Source organism: Fibroporia radiculosa, assembly GCF_000313525.1.
Source record: "Fibroporia radiculosa TFFH 294 genomic supercontigs, scaffold8592, whole genome shotgun sequence".
Classification (NCBI taxonomy): Eukaryota; Fungi; Basidiomycota; class Agaricomycetes; order Polyporales; family Fibroporiaceae; genus Fibroporia; species Fibroporia radiculosa.
This window is the reverse complement of record NW_012133457.1, coordinates 284465-305776: the sequence shown is the minus strand read 5'-3', so window position 1 is coordinate 305776 and position 21312 is coordinate 284465. Positions and strand designations below refer to the sequence as shown.

The window sequence follows — 21312 nt, the reverse complement described above, 5'->3', positions numbered from 1 at the left end:
ATAGGTGCTGCTATGCATATGACCCGTCCTATGCATGCCAACCTTGATGACGGTGGTTCGCATCCCTTTTGCCAACTCTCTGGACGCTTACTTAATAGAGCATGTATTTTTCCCTCCAAGTCAGAGCGCCCATCATAGCCAATCGGATGGCTGGTTGTGTCGCCCAAAAGGGAATTTTCGGTGCTTCGAAATTGCTTCGAAAAGTTGCAAATAGTAAATAAACCCTGGTTTTGGTGTGCCACCGCCTTTCTGTTCTCGGTTCTTTATGATGGCTCTTGGCACTGGGATGCGAAACTGCTTCAGACCCTTTAGCGCCGTTTGGATCGAGAACAACAGGATTGCAGCCGGGCCCCAAGGGCCCAAACCCTCCCCCACACGTGGAGTAAGTATGAGCGCCATCACACTCGGGACGATGTCCGGGACGAGACCGGGGTAATACACCAATTAAAGTTGCGAGCCACAGAAACCTCGAATGTGCTCTAGACCCTAATGAATGCCGTCAAATTCAACCGAATTGCCACAATTACTGGACCGCGGAACTGATCATTGTTGCCTTCGGGCTAGAGCCGCGATTAAGTACACAAGGGAGCAACATCAGACAGAAAGATTGAAGTGTGAATCGTCTATGGTACTGTATACATGTCCCTCGTCCATGAGTCGATCAAGGGCCTCACTGAACATCACACAAGAAGATTCAGCACATGCATTCGTGGTTGGGTTATAACCCTCACCTAATATCACGGGCCTGCCCGCCAATGGCTCGTGCGATCGCGGCGACATGTATGCCGTCCTCGCTTGTAGGCTGCGACAAGAGGAATTCGACAATTTTGCGTTGCGTGTCCGGTAGATGAGCGTATTGACTATTGCTTGCCGACACGTGAGACTGTGCAGCGTACGCAGATGTACTTGTCTGGCCATTAGCCATGGCTCCTCGCGGCGCCATTCCAGCCTCACTTGGCCGTGGAATCTGAAAACAGCATCTAATTGGTTACTGATACTAGATGACGTATGTCGACCTACCGGTCCTTTGATCATAACAGTGGTAACTGTCATGGCCTCCAGCAAGTGAAAATACAATTCATGCGGATCGCTTGCAGCACGGAGGTGTTGTGCGTTGATATATCTCTTATTTCCAAACGTTTTCACGCTACCCATTACACGGACATATTTGCCCTCGCTGTACGATTTTGAGTGCAAATAGGGGAGCACTGGGGAGTGACTTACGCAACTCCCGCCCATCTGTCCTGGTCTTCTTCTTGTGCATCAACCCAGTGTCGCGCTTCCATTCTCCCCGTCCCGTCATCGAGCCAATATACGCAATTAGTCGTCTGGCTTTGTATGGAAATGACTTGAGCGACGATAGTAATCTGTACGTATAGACCGGCGTAAAACCTGGCAGTAAGTGTGTAAACATACGACCCACCTGTCCAATCTCAGCATCTTCAATCATCCACTCAGCGTCTGAGTGTGGTTGTGTGGCATCAATAAGTTGTTTGATCGTAACGGGCCGAAGTGAATGCAATGCAGCGCCTCGCTAGTCGGGTGTCAGACTCATAATCTAGGGAATGTCCAAAGCCGACACCTTACACGAAACTGGCCACCAGGACTGCCACTTGTACTGCCGAAAGGTGAACCTCCGGTCAAATATCCGCCACCGCCTCCGCCTCCGCCTCCGCCTCCGTTCTGATAGTATGGGTTGCCACCGTATTCACCGTCTGGATGGTACGTTCAGATTTTCATGCTATCGGAGCCAGCGCATGCTTACATTGGCTCATTTTTAACCTTGGGGATGCTCGATGGTTGGCTTTGGTGTAGGGGATGGTATGGATAGTCAAAGTCGCGTCGCGACGCGACGCGTGACAGAACGCGTGAGTCGCCACACGCATGACAGGAGTCACAGGAACATTGTCACACTCGAAAGAAGGAATGTAACGAGCAGCATGTTTAGAGCGGTGATGAGTCTACTAAATGTCTAGAGCTATACAAGGCGACGACCATATGATTCCAGAGAAAACGTATTATACGTGATTTTTGCAAACGCGGAGAATGCCTTTCCCAACACCCTCCAGGATCTGTTTTCGAGCATCTGTGACTTTCTTGGATATCGTAGACACGAAGTCATGATCCAACTGCACCACAATAGAGTTACCGACTATAGGTGGAAATATCAATGTAAGAGCGTACCAGAGACGGACCCCACACGGGCTGGCAGGCCTCAACGAAGGCCTTACGGCTCTCGACTGTAGCACCTTCTTCGCCTAATCGAACGAGGACTTCCGATATCTCATTCAGTGATGCGGACGCCTTAGCACGAATATCCTTGAAACTTTGGGCCATCTGGGTTCATCTAGTGAATACACATGAATAGGACAAACAAAGCACTACGCACGGTTCCAAGCTTGTGCATCTTCACCACAGACGCTGGCTTGAATCGAACGGTCTCAACGGTCAGCAGAACTAAGGCCTAGAAACTCATGAGTAAATCAAAACCATCGAGGAGGGAGTCTTGCCTCCTGCGTAAGCGTCGCAATGTGGAGCAGTTCGGACGGTAGCCGCCCTGCTTCTACTGCAGTCTTGAAACGAGTAGCCATATCTGATAACAACACTTAAGTAAGCTTATCGCGACACAAGTGAACTAGATAAGACATACTGTCAAAGAACTGAACAACAACCTCTGGAGGTTCACTCGCTGCGGGAGGATCCTCTTCCTTCTTGATATGTCCATTGGTTGTGCTACCATTCTTGGGCGGAAGGTCCAGTCCCTTCAGCGGGTGGCCCGTCTTCAGTTCTGTTTGCTTGGCAGCCTCTGCAAGAACAGCCGACGCCGGTGGTCTGACGTAGTCATGGTATGGCGCCAACCAATCCGCGAGAGCTGTGCCAAATTCGAGGAAAGCGAGCTCATCAGCTGTTAGCTGCCAATATGCATGGTTGTCATTGGTGCTCGTTCGACGCCTAGTCAACTGTCATCATACCTCATCTAGTTCGTCTTGAGTTCTCTTGGCTAATCGCTCCTTCAGTGGTAACCGAGTGTCAGGATCCAGGCTCGGTTTGGGCCGGTCTCCGATGAGCAATTTATCCTCAACAGTATCATCAAGGTCACTCGCAGCCTGGAACGCTCGGATATAGATCTTGAGGAAAATTGAAAGCCAACCTGGCTACGAAACATAATACGTTAGCAGAGTACAATCTATGTATTGGAGATACATACCCCTGGTCGCTGTCCAAACAAAGCGGTTTGTTCGTCAAATGACTGTCCACAACGCGGCTGATAATTGGGGATGACATCAAAATCCCGATTATCATGATGAACTAAGCAAACTGATTTAGAAGTTCAGCTGTCAACTCTGAACTTATTGTGAAACGCTTACAGCGATCGAAGATAAACTTTAATTCGATGAGTTCCATGTCGATCAGATCAGAGACGAGGGCTTCATGGACGATACGCATTCTGACGTGTTCGACCTTGGTCAGGTCTCGTTGTAGCGAGTTGTCTAGTCTTTCCTCAAAGGCAATGAATTCAGGTATCTGTACAATCGTCGGCACTACGCTCTCGCTGAATCCGGAAGACACTAACCTGTGTATATTTCTCGGTACCGAAAGCCCGCACAGTAAACTCAGCTGTCTGAAAGCTACAATCAACGAGAGTAAAGGAATTCTGGAGACGTAACATTTTACCTCCTGTGAGTTATTCATGTAAATCTGGCTTGACTCGAGACACTCGGAAGAGTATGTCAAGTCCCCCATGGAGGACAAAGAGAATGTTGATGCGCGCGTCAGAATGAGATGCGACAGAGTGTCCGTCTGGACCTGCTTGATATTCATTGCTCGATAATGTTCCAATGCCAGAGATGGTGCACCTAGCGTTTTGCATTAATCCATGCGGTTGTCGAGGAACAACCTGGCTACACACCTAGCAACCGGTAAATCCGAATGAGAAGCAATCGTAGTTGATACGAGTGTTTGCTCTGTATCAATGCGTACTCCAGTACGGCAGCAGCATGATATAAATACGTAGCATCATCGCTAGCTTTCCAGGCACCCACAAACGCTTGACCTGACAAGAGAGCTAAGTCATTTGCTGGATGAAGCTCTGTGTCTGGGAGGTCTGTTCCGAATTTTGAAGCATCTAGGTATGCACGGAGGTAGTATACAGCACCGGCTGCCTCTTTTTCTGCCGTAACATCGGATTCTGGGAGGTTGTGGCGCAAAAGTTTTTGAGCGTTCACAAATCGGAGAAGATCGTCTATCGTATTCTGTGATGAAGTGGTCAAAAAAGTATTCACCATGTGAAAATGCTGTAACGACCCACAGAACTCGTAGACTGAGATTCAAGGAAAGATGACCACACAGACAATTCTGATTCCTCTAGCTGGATATATGGTCTTAGGTCTTCAAAGCAAGCGAGCTTATCTCCGAATCGATGGTAATACTTTTCTAGTAGCATGAATAACTCCCCAGGATCTAAAGAACCTTCAGTGACTCCTACGCCGGCGATTTAAATGGTCTCGAACCTTTGGATACGCCGTGCGCCCTAGCGCGTTTTTCAAGCTCCAGCAAAGCCAGAAGCCCTGAACGATCCTTCCTACCGTCGTCTTCAGCTACTTGCACGAAGAAATCTCGCGCAAGAGAGACTTTCTCTTCAAGAGCCGTTCGAGAGGTATCGGGATCCAAATTCTCCTCGCCAAACGTGACGTTCAGCACAGCTGTAAACTCCAACCAATTCCTGTCTCTGTACAAGTGTCAAGCCTAGGGCATGAGCATGCAGTCGCTATAGATAAAATATGATGTCATACTTTGCCTCCTCGATTCGCTGTCGCGCTCGTATGCCCTCCTCCTTGTACAATCCCTTGAGCCTCCAGACATCGCGACGCAAATCGTCGCATGCTAGATTCGACGCGCAAATCTTCTTCCCTACATCGGTCTCCAGCAACTCGTGTGCTTCGTCATACAGCGCCAGCTCCCGAAGTATAACCAGATGCAAATAGAAGCGATCCGCATTGTAGTAAGACAAAGCGGAAGTCGTCGAAATTAGTCGGTGGGCGAGTTTGTAAAGAACAGACCGGAAGTTTGCTGGAGTAGTTGGATCATTTGCCTACAGATTACATAGATATGAGCTAGACTCGATGGGAAAATCAACTGCCTATACTTACCTGGAGTACCGCGCTCATGATACTCCAATATAAGTATTGCTCATTTTGAAATTGCTTGTGCAGTTTTGTCGCAATCTGTATGTCTGTTATCAGAACTGTGTCGCTTCCATCCCAGACATCTAAATTATAGTAGGATTGGGAACTATATTTACCTGCTGTGCCGCTTTCCAGTTCCCGATGCGGACGTTTGCCATAAACGTCTGAGAGCCCAGCTCCTCATTTCCAGGCTGCTGTTTGAATGCATCTTCATACATTGTAACCATGTCGGTATCTGCAATGCAAGTTAGCTGTCTCAGATGGAAAGCAAAATAAAAGCTGGCACCAACGTCGACCAAGGCTCCGAAGTACATGCATCATGGCAGACAAAGTCGATTCATCGATGGGCCGGGTTGCTAGAACCTCATCACAAAGGACGAGTGATTCTTCGACCTTTTGCGAGCGGACCAGCGCGAGAGCTTTCAAGGCCTAGAGCGGTAATGAGTATAATGTCATGTAGAGAGCAAGGAAAATATACCTTAATCAGGTCATTCTTTGGATGCTTCTTGAGAAGCTTATTGCATGCTAGTATAGCAGATTTGTTGGACCCATTATCAAGAGCCTCTGCGTGAAGAGCAGATTAATTGAGTAACGTGAAGATCCAGCAATGCGTATGAGGCAGACCATAGATTGGGCGAATCTGACGTTCGAATGCAGCAGACATCCAGAATAAAGCACGCAATAAGACGATTAAAGGAAACAGCCAGAAGGAACAGAGCAGCCCCAGGATGTCAAGAGAAGGGCACAGTGCGTGTCACAAATCGAAATTTTGGGACACGACTCGCCGGTTCAGCCACTACGAGCGAGGGCGTGTCTAGTCACGTTCTCGTACTTGTCCCCGTCCGTTTCCGACACCCTCGCCGCAGAAAATCGCGCCTGTCTGCCAGCGTGTCTCGGATATAATTTTCGTGCGGAATTTGAGTGGGAAAGACTCTTTTCACAAATCCCCGTGAGGGCAGTCCGACAGAACTTTAGCCGGGGCAGGCATAGCTATTGCAACTTCAAGTTACCACGACACGCGCTTCATCAGATTCAAGTTTTAACCTTGCTCTCTTGCATCAAAGTTAGATGCCCCCGGCCCTACTTTCACGGTAAGTATATCTATATCTAACACTCTAAAACTATTCTCAAGTACATCCAGCACATTGGATCCTATCCTAGGTGTATTCACAGGTGTATTCGCCTATTACTTGTACGAAATCAATCCACGTTCAGGCATTGCACAAGGGGACAGGCTTTCTGAGCTGACGGCGTGGAGATGGGCGAAGTGGCGAAATGAGCGCCGAAACAAGCTGAGTGAAGGGGGTGAAGAAGAGGCCTTGGATGCGATTAAGAAGGAAGTCGAGAAGGAGAGGGAATGAAGAGGTACGCATTAAGTGCCGAGTCGGATACTAATATACAATGAATTCAATTTAGGTTGAGTACATCCCCGTACCCTTTAGCGCAATAGCTCTTTCACCACATCCATGACACCGTAAAAGACTTTCCGTTCATGCTCGCTTAATCCTACACCTGATGCATCGTCTGACTTGCGCAAAGCCAGTCCCACCACCACTGCCCGCCTTTCTGTCTCCAATGCTACCTCCGCTCCCGATGTCCACACAAGGGTCGCAACCTGGGATGCATACAAGGAATGTAAAGTCTGCATGTGCTCTGACGGTGCATGACCAAGGAGTGGTGTCAATTGAATTGCGGGTGGCGGGATAGGTAGAGGCACAACGTTGGGTTGGGCTGGATCTGGCGGCGGCAGAGGGTCTAGGGGTGTTGTTGGTGGAATTGTAGCTTGTATCTTAGCAGCCCATGAAAGTCTACCATCTGAACAGGGACACAGAGTTCGACATACCAGATTGCCAACTTTGCCCATCTGTGTAATGAGAACGAGGATACGATCTGCAAAATTCTGCAGAAGAACCTGAGTGGATGTCCCATCCAATTCTCGGGACAATTGCGAGGATGGTAGCATGAGAGTGCAGTTTGTGCAGTGGATGATTGGTGTAAGTGGGGACGGTGAACACTGAAGTAATGAAGTACTGAGCAGTAGTGTAAAGTAGAGTTGTACATGTGATTCGGATGCTAATTATTATCTAGTAAATAAAACAGTATCGCCGAACCCGGGCCAATGCTAGTGTTTTTGTCCAAATTGCTGTCTCTCGTATTCGCTACCTTTGCCTGTGTATGACTGAAGCCCCTTCAGCGTCACATTTGGGTATAGTTCTGCACTATGCAGGATCAGAGATTGCCGTCCAAAGGAAAGGCCCGGGACGATACGCATTGGCAGCTCGGCTGGTGGGATATACCTCACTCCCTTGAGGGCACACGCAGGTCAGTAAACAATGTACATTCTCGCAGGATTTCACTGACAACAAGAAGATTTGTCTAGACCTCTTGTATGGTCCAAGTCGTCCATAATCTTCACCGTCCACCCGACCGACCCTCTGATTCTCGCGCATCACTTTCCTTCATCTCAAAGACAATTTGTCTTGCCATCTCCCACACCCGTCCAGGCTTCTCCCGCTTCTTACGAGCCCCCACCTATTGTGTCTGTTTCGCCCGCGGATGACTGGCTTTTTGCATACTATCCCGGACGAGACGTTGATGGCATTGGATGCTTGTGGCATAGAGAGGCAGAACTTGCAAGTTGGAGGGTTCAGGAATGGTGGAGTTTTGCTCCTGGAACTAGTCCTGTGGTCGTGGATTGGACATCCTCGCAAAGAGAGGTTAGTCAAGACGTAGTGACCGAAACACGACGCTGCTATACTGATGCAATGCGTTACATAGTGGGTCGCCTTGGATTCAAATGCTTTCGTGCGTCTGCCGCCACGCGGCCCGATGATTCCTCCTGCCAGTGCAATTCTCCTTCTGGTCACTCAAGACCACCATGTCAATATATGCCAATTACCTCCACATGTACCGTCTTTGAAGATATTGCGAGCCCCCTTGCTGCAAGCAAGCAAGACGACAGAAAGCGAACCGCCTGCGCTGGACGATTCTGCCACAGGGCTCGGGGGCAGAAGCGTGTGCGTGAAGGCTGCTATTTGTATGAGCTACAATGGTATTTTCATTATTTCCCCCCGTGAATACCTTCTTGATCGTCCGTACTCTCGTAGAGTCGTCTGTCCTAGTGGCCATGCGCTCGCGCATCCTTCCTTCGCAGGATGCCAATCATGAACCGTATCCGTCCATGGATCTAGATCTGCCTCTCAACATGTCCCAGCTCGGATCAATATCAGAAGGGCCCTTCTCGCCAGAGTGGGACTCCTGGGGTGATGAGTCCATCATCCACCTCTGTGAAGTGAATCTTGTCATGAAAGCCAATGTAACGGGTGCGTTTGAGTGCTCTGAGTGGCTACACGATTATCGACGTGAATTGTTACAGGAGTGATCACACGACCTATTCGTCCCATTTCTGGTGTCAGTCAGAATATCGCCGATCTCACATTTATTTCTCTTCCCATGATTGGGTCTTCTCCTCCCAGTCATCCTGAGACGAGCAATATAAGTCTGAAAGCTGGCAAGACTGGGCCGTTCTTGGTAGTGAGTATACTTGATTTTGGCGATTGTGAGTTGCATTAGCTCCTAAAGAGACATGACAATTCATGCGTAAACTATTGTTTCAGATTCTTCAGTACCAAAATCTCGACTGGCGCTGTTTTCGTTTGCAAGAAAAGAGTCTCCACTGACCAGCAGTGGCAGTTCGACATGGGTCTGTGATAAATGATTTACCACTAGATGATACGCTTAGCTCGTGATCAGTATGCAGAACAGAAAGGCGATCGACCGTTTGTCGACAAGGTTCTTGCGTTTGTGCACCCATCGCCATCAAGGCATGGATTGCTCGTGGGACTCTTAGATTTGAATGGAGTAGCACAGCCCAGAAAGCGTACGACGGTGGGGGTTTCTATGGGTCAGATCCTAGTTTTGAAGTTGTGAGTGTCAGAGTGTCACCTAGAATTTTGCTGTTGATTGTTCGTCGGTAAGGCCTGATTTGTTGCCTGACGATAATTGGGAGGAAGTTCCAATCATCTGCAATGTTTCAGGTGCAAGCCGTGAAGGTGATCCAATTTAATGAAATTCATTCCAGATGGTTTATAACCAACTGCGCAGTTCCTGCTGGATTGTCGTATTCGCCAAACTTACGCCTACTATGCAGCATTCCGTCGTTTGCGCTGATGACTTCTCACGTGTCGATCCATTCCCTACCACAGCCTTTTCACTCAAATTCATCTTCCCGGACGGTTGTGCAAGCCGTCAACGTCAAAGATCTCTCATGTTGCATGACTGCTGCTCTTCTGTCAAGAAATTCACCTTCCGATGTTATACACGTATTGACTAAACATGATACTTCTATTGACATAGTTGTAGAGGTGCTGCAATGTGTTTTGTCGCTTCTTAACGCTCATCGACCATCCGAACATTGGAACGAGGAAGTGATTGGTATTGCTTCTGAGATATATCTGTATGTCTCGATTTTTTTTTTGAATGACGTCATTCTCATGACGAAATATGCAACCTCACAGGTTGAAATCTCGACGCGACGTCAGCGACGCAGACCGAGAAAATCTCATAGCGCGTTGGAAGGTAGCTCATGACATCTGTTCGTTCTCGGCATGCTGTAGCGCGTTCGAAGCATGTCAGATAGTCAAAGGGTATGATCTTGGTGAGTTTTTCCTGTGCAGTGTTAAAATATCATACCTGACTCGGCCAGATGCCGTTTGGCGACTTGTCGGCATGTCCAGCTGGTTCGTTGAATTCATGGAGGATCTTTTAAAGGAGTGTGTCCTCTTTGGCCACGAGCCTATTGTGTCAACAGCAACCGCATCTCCGCTCTTTATGCATTTAGTCCATCCTTACGCCCTCCAAAAAGTGCTGTCTCTACTAGCACATGTCAAACGGTTCCGCGATTTTATTGCTGTTACCCCAGCGAAAGGTGAAAATGCGCAGATAGCGAAAGATGTTCTCCTGGATGTCTTCAGCTGTTCTGGAGTACATCTGAGTCAGCTGAATCATGCCCTCGATGAGGTTATGCAGGATCTCAGATCTCTGGAAGGTAAGAGTCGTGAAGTTGTCCTGTAGAATCTTTCTGATTCGTTTGAGAAAATTAGAAATCGATGTTCAAAGGAGTTTGGCAGCATGTTGCCCCTTACCGCCCCTAGCCGCACGTTTACCCATGGCAATATCCCAAGTGCTGCGCGCTGGGGTGATAGATCGGCCTCGACTTTTTCTCAAGCCGGACGATCTCGTGGATGGGGTATCACGATTATCGTTCACGGAACAGAATATAAAAACTAGAGAGAGAGATGTCGTTTCCAAAAGTCTCCTTACGCGAGACACGCCTTATGTAGCATGCCTGCGGTGTGGCTACAAATCAGAGGTTGGTATAATCGATAGGCGGAAGGATCGTTCCGTGCGATGGCAGATATGGGACAGAAGATTCGAAACGAGCTGTTTGTGCGGTGGATCGTGGATGAGGCCTTCATAAATGTCGGATCGTGTATCTTGTTCTCGCTAACGAATGTGCTCCTATCATGCTCTCAAGGGATAGTTTGGGTTGTCATATCACCCTCGAAGGAGTAGTGAACCGATGTTGTATGCTATATCTCCGTACTACTATGATGCGCGAAAATGGGTGCTACATAATTTAATAAATCTAGTCTCAGAGATGAGTGCCGCAAGTGTGTCCAAAGACTCGGGAAAGAAACGTCGATGTATGGTACCTAGCGCTTACATTAGTCAATCACTGTTGCTTCTTGTCTGTCTGTAAGCCATTTCGTCAATGCAGCATCTCTTAATTCACGCCCCAAAGCCGCTCCAACTGGCCAAGGTACTGCATTTCCAATCTGACGATGCATCTGCCCAACCACAGGTTAGTAGACTTGAATGCGACACGATGGACGAAGCGATCACCGTCTTGACATCGCTATTTTCCGCATAGAAAACAAAATGATCGGGAAATCCCTGAGATCGTGCAAGTTCGCGGACCGTGACAACGCGTTTGCACTAGATCATACAGCCTTAAAGTTGAGGGATCAATTTTAAGAAAAAATACATACGTAAGGATTTAAGACCCTTGATTGCTTCGCAGTTGGCTCTACGTTAGTGACTGTCGTCTGGAACCACTCGTTCTTGTCCAAACGACCATACAAGCCTGATTGAATAGATCATACTCAAAGTGAAGTTTGTTGGAAACTGATTGATGGAATCGTACCTGCACGAAAACCATCTCTTGCCACCGCTGACGTGGGATTTGAGAACTGCCACTCCCATAGCTCCTCTCTCAGCCCTATTTGAAAAACATTAGTCACTACAATACTTCAACACAACCAGGGCAAACTAACTTGTGTAATCCGCCCTAGCCTCCAAAGGGATTTCAACAACCCTGCACAGTTATGTCAGTACTAGTTTCAGTTCTGCGATACATAATCAAGTACGTACCTTTGTATGACTTTATCTGGCAATACTCTTGTGAAATGTTGCAGGTCTCTCGTTCCCTTCTCCCGGCACTTCTTCTGGAATTTAGTCCGTGGTTCATGATGATAATCAGTGGGCCCCGAGAAACCGCAGAAAGCTTTTGTAGAATCACATATAAGCTCTGGTTCATCACCACTATCGGACTGTTCAGATAGATCCGAACCACGCCGCCGATGCCTGCCGCGAGAAATGCTTTCGGGATTTCTCCTGTTGGGCAACGTTTCTCATTAAATCAATGTCAATACATAACAGAGAATGAAAACCACCAGTGAAAACGGGGCAGATCCGAGATAGCATCATCGATAGAAATGTATTTGAAAGGCGCTAACCCACTCCCAGTAAGGACTGGTAAGGCCATACCACCGTTGGTAAGTTTTAGAGCGAGAGCATCCTTCACAGGAAAACTGTGCGTGGGTTGAGGCATAGATGGAAGCAGGTACGAGTGACGAGCGGCGATGAGGAAAAAGCGCACACGAGTTTGGGGAGTCCCATAGTGGGCTGCCTGTAGAAGGCCCATCCTGACCTGGTAACTGAGTGGGATAAGATGACAACACCTATTGCACCACCGAGAACATACTTCATCGCTAAAAGGGCATGAATCACAAACTTGAGGCCGCCCATAGCTATACCACCTTCTACTCGGTAACGACCGGCTTGCGTAGCATTCAAACTATAACTTAAAAAACCACGGACGTTCTCCAGAAAGCAGTATTTAGGGCGCAAGAAGTCGATCCAGGACAGTAGATTGAGTATCAAATGACTCTTCCGGTCATTTGCTCGTTGAAACATATTCAGGCGCGAATGCGGCTGGCTGTGATCGAAAAATTTATGATATTTGCGGGCAATTAAGCACGGCGACGGCATACCAAGGAAAACCAGCGACAATGCAGTCAATTTGACCAGGTTTGGGCGGATCAGGAAGTTGTCCTCGTCTTGAAATAGTCTCTGGCGCTTCAACTTGATGCCCGGCGTGCGTCTTAATTGCGTACTGCAGGACAATATTAGAACACTGATTATGCACTTTTACATTAGGGCTATTATTCCTGTTGAATACAGACCCGTGAGTTCCTCCAATATATGCGAGAATTAAGACGCATACTGCAGTGTTCTCGCCGCGCTTGGTGAGATTTCCACCGCATGAACCATCTTGACACAGCCCGATTCCTCCATACCTAAACCAAATGCCCCTACTCCACCAAATGGATCAAACGCTTTGAGTTGGTTGGATGGACTAAGGAACTGTCTTAAATTGGCGACTTGTTCATTGTCATCCTTGATGCATTTAGGACAGATGAAAACGTCCCAATACTTGAGCCTCTTTCGCTCCGACCAGTTGCTCGGTGTCCGTGTCGGAAAATGAAAACGGGCGTACATGTGCGATGGAGAGAGAGAGAGCCATTCGTCAATTCCTGGTGAGCGGGCACTATCTGGATGAAGGACATAGCATCGATTGACGAGCCGTGTCACAGGTACATCATGTATCTCTTCATCTGTCAGAAATAGGTGTTGCTGGTTTGCTGAGTACGCGGCATTTCCCATATATGAGCATAGATAACGTACCTCGTCTTTGATAATACCATGAGGACAGATGTGCATGATATCACCGATCCGACCAAGCATTCTTACAGACATAACAGCCAAGTGGGCGGATCTGGCGCGTGTACTGAACCGAACATCCAAGATTTGAACGATGTCCGCAGAATCTACATCATTCTCAGCACGAAGAAGGGCAAAGTCGTGAACATGATAATTCAAGCCGCCATAAGCAACGCCGTCTTCAATGAGCTGGCCTACGCGCTCATGCTCCCGTTGTTCACTGAGGAGGCAAACAGGACAGTTCTCAGGAGGTTCGGAGGCTAACGCAGCGATCGAATTTGGATCATCGAGGTCCCTATACAGAGCGTTGGGCTCATCATAAAAGAAGCTAAAGCAGATGTCAGAATTGGATAACTAACCCGACCACTACGTCTTACCTACAATAGAACTCCGATGGAGCAAGATTGTTATTTCTCCGCGAGTTCCAACAGACAGTGGCTTTATCGAGGATATCGTGAAGGTCGACGTTGGGCTTTGTGCAAGTCCCACACAGGAATAACTCCTGGGGATCACCAATCTCCTCAAGCATGGTCTTCGAAGCATGTTCCATCCACTGACAGTGAACCTTTTTGCGCCTCTGGTCGATGAAGATTATCTTCCCGAACCTACATTTTGGTGAGCAACAATCTCACACATGCACGAGCGCGTATGAAAAACAGACCAGAAGTAGTCGGAGACCGTCGCAGTATCGCTGATATCCCTCAAATTTGTTGGTGGGGTAGGAGCCTCACGACGTCTCTCGGGGTCATTACCTGCGGGAATTAACACGACGTCTCCAACCTATCAGGTATCAGCTCAGTACGTTCTCCAAAGAGATCTCATTGCTAAAACTCACAGCATACGTACAACCATCAATAACTACAGACCTCCAGAACTCATCGCGGAGCTGCTCGTTCGGGGGAAATTGAATTCGAGGATTTCGATTTCCGGACAGGGCATCTAGCCATTTGCCAACAAGCCTCAGAAGCCAAATCCGATCTTGTTTCTCAATTTGCTGCATATTGCGAGAGTTAGGCTCTTTTGCACCTACCACTTGTAAATGCTCTTGAAACAGCCCTAATGCGAGCCGATCTATAAGTGGTGTCACATGAGTTCGAATCTGATTCTCAGTTCGTAGAACTGCAAGATCAAGATTTTTTGATGGACTATAGCGCGCCAATGTTGGGTGCCGGAGGTTGCAAGGGGCATGCGGTCCAGGTGTCCGGCTGGGAAGCAATGACGGTGTCCGAGAGTTACGAACCCATTCAACCAGCGTAGTGGGAGCGACAGAAACATCTAATTCATACAGATCTTTGAGGATGTTTCGGATGAACGGCATCTATATCCAGTTAGCAGTAGTCCCAAAATATAGTCAAAGGATAGTGCCTACGGTGGCCTCAAAATCTCGCTTACGGAGTCGGCACTGTAAGAAACGATCCCACATTCCATCATAAGTAGAATAAAAGTTCTCGGCTGTCCATTCCGGATTCTCCCTTGCGGCAGAAATGAAAACTTGCGTAACTCTGTGAGGCCGGTAGAAATTCTCAAATTGAAGCCGATAGGGAGAGGATGGCGCCTTAAGAATATACCACCCGTACTGAGTCTGTATATAGACAGGACTACTAGATTGAATATGATCAACTTTCATCAGTGTAACCGAGAACGTACTCGTCCATCTTCGCGTAATCAATGGCAAATCTGAAAATTTCAGTTGTTCGAAGTCGCAGGGAAGGAACTTGAAGGTCATCTTCCTGTCCCGCATCTTCTTCATCCGCAAACACAGGTTCCACACATCCAGCAGCAGCTAACTTGTGTGTGCTACCCTCATCATCCAATAGGTTTAGGGACAGGAGCTGGTAGTCACGGGAATCAAAGATACAAAAGTCTGAGAGCATCCGCACAGGTACGTCCTCAGAATCCAGAGCTCGATTGTCTGAAGTTTCTCCCCTAATGATCATGTCTTTACATTCCACAATGTCATTGGGATCTTTTTGATAGCGTATTTCTTCCCGAATGATAACAATTTCAGCAAATGCTTCCCGGCGTTCACATCAGACTCACTTGGGGCAGTTCGGACGTCCAGTCTAGACCGCTTCGGAGCCTTTCCTGACTACGACGGGCAGTTTTTGAAGAGCAAAACACACTGTAAGGGGGACGATCACGAACCAATGAACTTAATTCATATTCCTTTCTCTTCAGCCCGCTGCGTCCGAGTGAACTAAAACTGCGCGCATGTCTCTCGCCCGTCGCGATGGAGCTTGAGGCGAGCCTGCTAGATAGATCCTCAGCAGGAATAGATTGCTGTGGATCTTCTTCTCCAAAAGAAACTTCGTATGCGGTTGGACGCCGTCTGCGCGACATTGCTAAGTGCAGCCCTCTGCAGGATCGACAAATATGACACGATGGACTCAGAGGAACGCGTCTGAAGGATTCCCGCCAGCGCCTGACGCGGTCATACTCGACGCGTCGCGCAGGCGCCTGGCAGTAGACGCGTCGACGCTTGTCTGAATCACTGCGATTGGGCAACTAGTAACTCATATTTTCTACGATCACAGCATTTCTCGTCCAAGAAAGACAATTAGAATTGCCATTCAACGTGACAAACATTATGCTCCGTGCATATGTGTCGATATAAGCTTTAGGCATCGGTCAATGATTTTCTCCGCTTTCGGGGCCAAGCTTTCAGGTTGGCATCTGGAGGGTTTGGAGTAACTATTCCCGCTGACTTGTCAATTTTGGCACGACCACTCTTCAAATTCGCGTCGCCCACCGGCTCAGCAGAAAACAAAGACCCAGTAGCAGTTGTCACAAACTCGTCGACACGTCTGGATACAAAACTACTCTGTTGACGCAACGATGCAACGATGCAGCTACCACAGAGCACTGAGGATTCGTGTCAGAAACGTAGAAATCTAAGGATATCACCGCAGACTCTAAGACCGATCTAGAAACTTCTGTTACAAATTTCCGACTTTCAAGAGGCCATCCAATCTGTAATTAGCGTTGCCATAAAACCTCGTAAGCAAAGTGCACGCTGGATACAATGTGGATCGTGAAGCATTCCTTGAGATATTCATAGTCCCTAGTGAGCTGTCACTACCTGAGCAATAAGATTTTGGGCTTTTTGAGACCTCGCGCGAATGTCGCATTTGAAGGGCTTTGGATGGCTGGCTTCCGGTATCAATATCGATTGCTTCTGCATGCTGACTGCATCTTACCTAGCCGCGCCCGAAATGAAGGCGGGTTCAACCGCGATCTCTGCACCCTTCGAGTCGCGTGCCTTCCCAATATCCATCGTAGCCAATATGTTTGCTGCCGCCAGCCATATGCTAGACTCCGCAAATTGACGTCCAGGGCACACCCTGTAGGCAATGGAGGCAGGAAGTGAACAGACGGCGTATACACTTGTGACAACAGAATCATACCGTCTACCAAACCCGAATGTGAACTTGCGTGGATCTATCGCATCTGCTGTTTGTGCATCCAAACCTTCAAATCGCTCCGGACAAAAGCTTTCCGGTGAATTATATACATCAGGATCACGACCCATAGCCCTGAGTGATCAGATTCAATTTGATGCCAGAGAGGTGGAGGTGTAAATCCAGGAAGAATGACGTAACTTACCATAGATTTGGCAATACTAGGGAGTCTCCCGGGATACTATATCCAAGGTAGTCGTCATCTTTCTTGAGGCGGTGAGGAAGGCCTAGAACACTAGCATAAGTGTGTCTGCATGGGCAGAAAATCAGTACTTACACAAGGGTAGAGGTGGATTCCATCTGTGTCCGATCAGTTCAAGACCAATGCTCCGTGCATAGATTTACTCACCGAAACAATTCTTTGAGAATGCAATCCAGATAAGGTAGCGTGCCTCTGTCATGTAGATCGGGCAGGCGAGCATCTCCAATGACTCTATCTATTTCCTCCTGAGCTTTACGAAAAACATCGGGATTAGTCACCATTGCCAAAAAGAAAGTCAGCAAGGTGGTCATTGTCTGGAGGCATAGAGCGCTTGAGCTTCAGATGATGGTTGGCTAGCAATTTGAATGGGAGACCCACAGTATCGGTCCCAGCTGTTTCGTTAATAAGCATTCAAGATAGTTTATATATATAATCTCAGGACGCACCTGCATACAGTACACTCCCAGCGTTCTTGATATGAACAATATCTTCAGGCGTCGGATCACCATGCCTGGATGCTTCCTCGAGTAAGCTGCCGACAAACGATGGTTTTGCACCACGGGATGCCTTTGGAATTCCATGTCAGTCATGGCATATTAAATGAACTCCAATTCACGCACAATATTCGCTTGCAATTCCTCAAAAGGGACATCGAGCATTTCTTTCACGTACTCACGTGTTCTGAGGGCGCTTCGCTTGAATGAGATACCAGGCATCCACGCGGGAAGATACTGCACTGTGCAGGAGTATTAAACACAGTGGGACGAGCAAACAGGTGATACTAACAGATAGGAAAGAAGTCAACCAGGCTCGAAGATAAGTTTCCTGCCTCGATGACTCCCAGCAATGCTTTATCCGACATTTCGACGTACGGGTCTTCTATGGACGTTATGGTATGACCATATCCAATGTCAATGACTAAAGCTGCGGTGAATCTATCGTGGATAATAAGAATAGTTCATGAAAGATTGAGAAAATTGCCTACTGCTTTATCAGTGAGACATATTCTGCCGGCTCCTCAATCAATCCATAGAGCAGTCTCTGTACCTCCCGTCGCTGGATAGTATAGTAACTCTCCAGTGCATGCTGTGTCTGAAATGCGGCCTGGAACCATTTTCTCTGCCTCCGCCATTCGTCTCCATAATTCAAAAACGCAAAATTGAGGTCCCATCCAACACTAATCACCGTTCGACCCATTAGTGCTTCTCTCATAATGCCATTCCAAGACGCACAGTTCTAGGAAACGCGATCGAGGCCGGTCAGAGTATATAGAGCCTTTCTTGTCGAGAAGTTCCTGTGCGACTTTCAAGGAGTTGATAACAATAAGCGGCTTATGGAACATCTCGGCGAAAATGAGTGCCCCTGAATTACACTGCAAATAAGCGCGAAATATACATAGACTTCATAATACCTACCGTAGTATTTGCCCCACTCGGCGAACGTCTTCTGCTGATAAGTCAATGGAAGTTGAAGGACGCTACCCAGGACCGGCAGAGACCTAGGGCCTGGTGGTCTACTATGCTTATGCCAGCGAATCCAAATTGAACGGAAAGCGAGTGTCGCGGCGACAATAATGAGGGCTAATTGTGTATCCATACGGGGCAGCAGGTGGGGGGTGCAAAGATCGACACGACTATCCTCATTTATATCACCCTCGCCGTTCGGTGATTGTAAGGCACCGCAGGAACTACATAACTGCGCTAGAAAGCGAGCTATGAATTGGGCCCGCTTGTCAATGGGGCCTGACAGTGTCTAGGCGATAGCACCTGTACTCAATGGTGCCGGCCCGTGGTGCTGTCACTGCCAGGAGAACATAAATGCATCGCAGCGTTGCCCTTCGTCTTCAAGTATTGGCAGTTGGGTTACGGGTGCTATTTTGGATGCTCACTTGTACACGTGTTCTATTTCGTGAGAGAAACTACACAACAAGCGAAAACGCACCCCAGTGGAAGACGGAAGCCAACCTAGCGCGCCCCGCAGACGGTATGCCTACGAACGAGCATATGGAGGACTTTCCGTCACTGTGACGTAACGCGGATGATGTCCGACTTCCTGTGGGAAAAAATACACGATGCGTAGAAATGTGGCCCGTACTGGGCCAATATCAATGCCTACTCGAAGAGAGCCATATGCATCGGGTCCGAAACATTTGACCCTTGAATGCCAATATGTGGAGGGCCCCACCCTTTGGAGACACTCCCGACGCAACTCTCAGAGTCTCACTCCCGGGGACGGATTCCACTTTCGAACGATTGCGGCTTACTTGGCCTGGAAGTTGCATCGCACACGACGCTTCGACCTCCGAACACCACTGATTGCGACAATGGGATAACATGACAATACGGCGCATACAGCTAGACTGTGAACTCACATTCGAAAAAAGGGCGTCTCGGGAGGAAAGCATTACACCCCCGCATTCAGCCGCTCACTGACACGGTGGTGCATCTAGCTAGGGTGTTCCCGGAGGAGTGCACGCGGGGTGAATATTCCCGCTGAATAATCCGGATTCCTCCAGGATTAGCAATTGCTTGATGCGGGACATCGTGGTAGGCACCTCCAAAAAAACGAAAACACTCAGCGATAGAACGAAGTCACTGGAAGGAGTAACGGAAAGCTAGCGTCCACCGTCGATCACTACTTGATATGGAACGACTGCATGGCATAGCATGTCATGATGACCCCGTTGGGTGGCTTCAAACCACTTCCATTGACAACTTGAACAATTTCACAAAAATCGCATAGCATTCGTGTTCCGTTAACTTCATAGTGTGCTTACTGTCTACAACCAACTGACCACACCGATTCGTGAGAGCGCATGATCATTCTCGCAAGGAATGGTGTTCATAGCGATAATAGCATACAGCGAGAAACATGGTCACCAGTAATTCGAGCGTATGCATAGATGCTCCTCCCGCGCAGCCGCTCGCCGCACATAGTATGAACCAACTGCCCAGCCAACAATACATTCAGTTCATTTGCCGAATCAGCTTGTTGATGTTCTCCTCCCGGTTACCGAAGTCGCCTCCCTGGATGAAGTGCTTGAATTTGCGTGTCCTCCAACCACCAGTGGGGTTGGACAGCTTGAATGGCCACAAGAAGTTTGATGCCTATCGCCAACATCAAGAGACATGTCGAATGATACAAGTATTTACTAACCTGCTTGAAGTTGGGGCCCGCAGTGAAAATCTCGTGCACAAGATCCTCCACCGACAAAATGTTGTACTTAACCAGCGCTTCCTCAATGACGGCGTTGTTTGTCAAAGGAATCCGTTGCTTGTTGACTTTTCCGTATCCGCGCTTGTAGATCAACTCACGAACTGATTTGAGATTGGGTTCGCTATGAAGTTTATCCATCAGAATTAGATACCAGCTATGAGTTGGAGAAACACACCCATAAGCGACATAAGGCTCCACGAGTCGGAGCATCTGTTCAGTCGCCTTCGTCACCTTCACGAACACACCATTGTTGATTTGCAGTAAACGAAGGAGCTGTAAGATTTTACGGGGCTTAGGCGCAATCTCGTTGATACTAAAGCATGGACATAGTCAGTACATTACGCTGCATTAAAGAGAAACCAGCAAGCTGACCCCCGAATACGAATGACAAAGTACACCTTCGCCTGTGCTGGGACATAGAAGTCACCAGCTGCGCGTGCGGCACGCTTCAAGCGAATCTCTTCCTTCTCCCGAGAAAGGTATTCCTTGACATAGGCCTCGGCACGCTTGAAGATGACCTTGCGCTGCTTCTTCGCCGCCTGAATAAGAACATGGTTAGTTGGGTATATCACACAGCAACTATGAGAAAATAGTATATAGACTATGAAAGAAATCAGTCCCGAAAGATGGTATGTTTCGAGCAACATGGTGCAGAACAATGCCTCCACTAGCCAGAAATAAATAATATGCATCATAACAAGCCAAGGGCGACCTATGCATAATACGAAAAGGAGACAAACCTGTCGACGCGCAGCCGCTTTTTCGAGACGCTCTTTGTGTACTTGTTCGTTTTGCTTACGTTTCTTGAGGAGTGTCTCCGGGACTTCGATGTCCTGTTCACGCGTAAACGCAAGGTCAGACCACTTGTAAGGTTGCACGAATGGTGGAACGTGTGCTCACCGTGACAGTCGGGACGCTGATCAGTAGGCAGCACCGTCAAATACATTACGCTAGAGTGTTAGAGACGGTACATACGTTGTTGAGGCGGCCATTAGGGATTCTTGCGGAGCGACGTAGATTTGGGCGGTGGCACGAACCCTAGAAGCGCGGTGGCTGCATCCTACTATGCAGTTAGATCAAGCAGTTCGCACGGACCAAATATGGCATTCTCCTCAGGACGAACGGCTGTCGGCGTCGCTGCCAGTCTTACTGGGAGCAGCGGTGCCTATACCGTCAGTTATGCTGC

The 21312-nt window shown here is 48.2% G+C and overlaps 7 protein-coding genes across 7 annotated transcripts; 2 read left to right on the top strand and 5 right to left on the bottom strand.

The window, feature by feature from the left end:
* Positions 1 to 479: 479 nt before the first annotated feature.
* Positions 480 to 5850, bottom strand: FIBRA_06789 (uncharacterized protein; the record flags this gene model as incomplete). The annotated part of the gene is made up of 26 exons (XM_012328500.1): positions 480 to 560; positions 640 to 673; positions 732 to 967; positions 1021 to 1177; positions 1225 to 1367; positions 1424 to 1534; positions 1588 to 1715; positions 1766 to 1961; positions 2040 to 2129; positions 2185 to 2337; positions 2390 to 2457; positions 2651 to 2912; positions 2973 to 3155; positions 3209 to 3309; positions 3369 to 3525; positions 3575 to 3622; positions 3676 to 3857; positions 3911 to 4253; positions 4310 to 4461; positions 4512 to 4729; positions 4794 to 5092; positions 5151 to 5225; positions 5303 to 5421; positions 5477 to 5615; positions 5665 to 5750; positions 5811 to 5850. The coding sequence occupies 26 exons, from the start codon at positions 5848 to 5850 to the stop codon at positions 480 to 482; spliced, it is 3801 nt and encodes a 1266-aa protein (XP_012183890.1).
* A 404-nt stretch (positions 5851 to 6254) lies between these two features.
* Positions 6255 to 6547, top strand: FIBRA_06788 (uncharacterized protein; the record flags this gene model as incomplete). The annotated part of the gene is made up of 2 exons (XM_012328499.1): positions 6255 to 6277; positions 6328 to 6547. 2 exons carry the CDS (start codon positions 6255 to 6257, stop codon positions 6545 to 6547), a joined length of 243 nt encoding a protein of 80 aa, XP_012183889.1.
* A 77-nt stretch (positions 6548 to 6624) lies between these two features.
* FIBRA_06787 (uncharacterized protein) lies at positions 6625 to 7149 on the bottom strand (the record flags this gene model as incomplete). Its single annotated transcript, XM_012328498.1, has 2 exons — positions 6625 to 6975; positions 7030 to 7149. The coding sequence occupies 2 exons, from the start codon at positions 7147 to 7149 to the stop codon at positions 6625 to 6627; spliced, it is 471 nt and encodes a 156-aa protein (XP_012183888.1).
* Positions 7150 to 7407: 258 nt separating this feature from the next.
* FIBRA_06786 (uncharacterized protein) lies at positions 7408 to 10259 on the top strand (the record flags this gene model as incomplete). Its single annotated transcript, XM_012328497.1, has 11 exons — positions 7408 to 7508; positions 7567 to 7903; positions 7965 to 8238; positions 8294 to 8509; positions 8563 to 8745; positions 8804 to 8889; positions 8940 to 9112; positions 9165 to 9238; positions 9291 to 9642; positions 9704 to 9843; positions 9892 to 10259. 11 exons carry the CDS (start codon positions 7408 to 7410, stop codon positions 10257 to 10259), a joined length of 2304 nt encoding a protein of 767 aa, XP_012183887.1.
* Positions 10260 to 10912: 653 nt separating this feature from the next.
* FIBRA_06785 (uncharacterized protein) lies at positions 10913 to 15590 on the bottom strand (the record flags this gene model as incomplete). Its single annotated transcript, XM_012328496.1, has 20 exons — positions 10913 to 11035; positions 11091 to 11183; positions 11237 to 11331; positions 11392 to 11466; positions 11522 to 11562; positions 11619 to 11692; positions 11767 to 11861; positions 11931 to 12184; positions 12232 to 12465; positions 12521 to 12642; positions 12682 to 12697; positions 12754 to 13163; positions 13215 to 13578; positions 13628 to 13855; positions 13912 to 14030; positions 14086 to 14568; positions 14620 to 14851; positions 14898 to 15234; positions 15291 to 15339; positions 15396 to 15590. 20 exons carry the CDS (start codon positions 15588 to 15590, stop codon positions 10913 to 10915), a joined length of 3639 nt encoding a protein of 1212 aa, XP_012183886.1.
* A 721-nt stretch (positions 15591 to 16311) lies between these two features.
* FIBRA_06784 (uncharacterized protein) lies at positions 16312 to 18506 on the bottom strand (the record flags this gene model as incomplete). The annotated part of the gene is made up of 13 exons (XM_012328495.1): positions 16312 to 16396; positions 16448 to 16591; positions 16655 to 16783; positions 16854 to 16935; positions 16986 to 17008; positions 17058 to 17224; positions 17289 to 17302; positions 17357 to 17477; positions 17531 to 17646; positions 17697 to 17845; positions 17896 to 18087; positions 18143 to 18272; positions 18326 to 18506. The coding sequence occupies 13 exons, from the start codon at positions 18504 to 18506 to the stop codon at positions 16312 to 16314; spliced, it is 1533 nt and encodes a 510-aa protein (XP_012183885.1).
* Positions 18507 to 19785: 1279 nt separating this feature from the next.
* On the bottom strand, positions 19786 to 21118 carry FIBRA_06783 (uncharacterized protein; the record flags this gene model as incomplete). Its single annotated transcript, XM_012328494.1, has 8 exons — positions 19786 to 19856; positions 19924 to 20017; positions 20067 to 20247; positions 20302 to 20439; positions 20499 to 20665; positions 20867 to 20959; positions 21027 to 21042; positions 21102 to 21118. The coding sequence occupies 8 exons, from the start codon at positions 21116 to 21118 to the stop codon at positions 19786 to 19788; spliced, it is 777 nt and encodes a 258-aa protein (XP_012183884.1).
* Between the last annotated feature and the right edge of the window lie 194 nt (positions 21119 to 21312).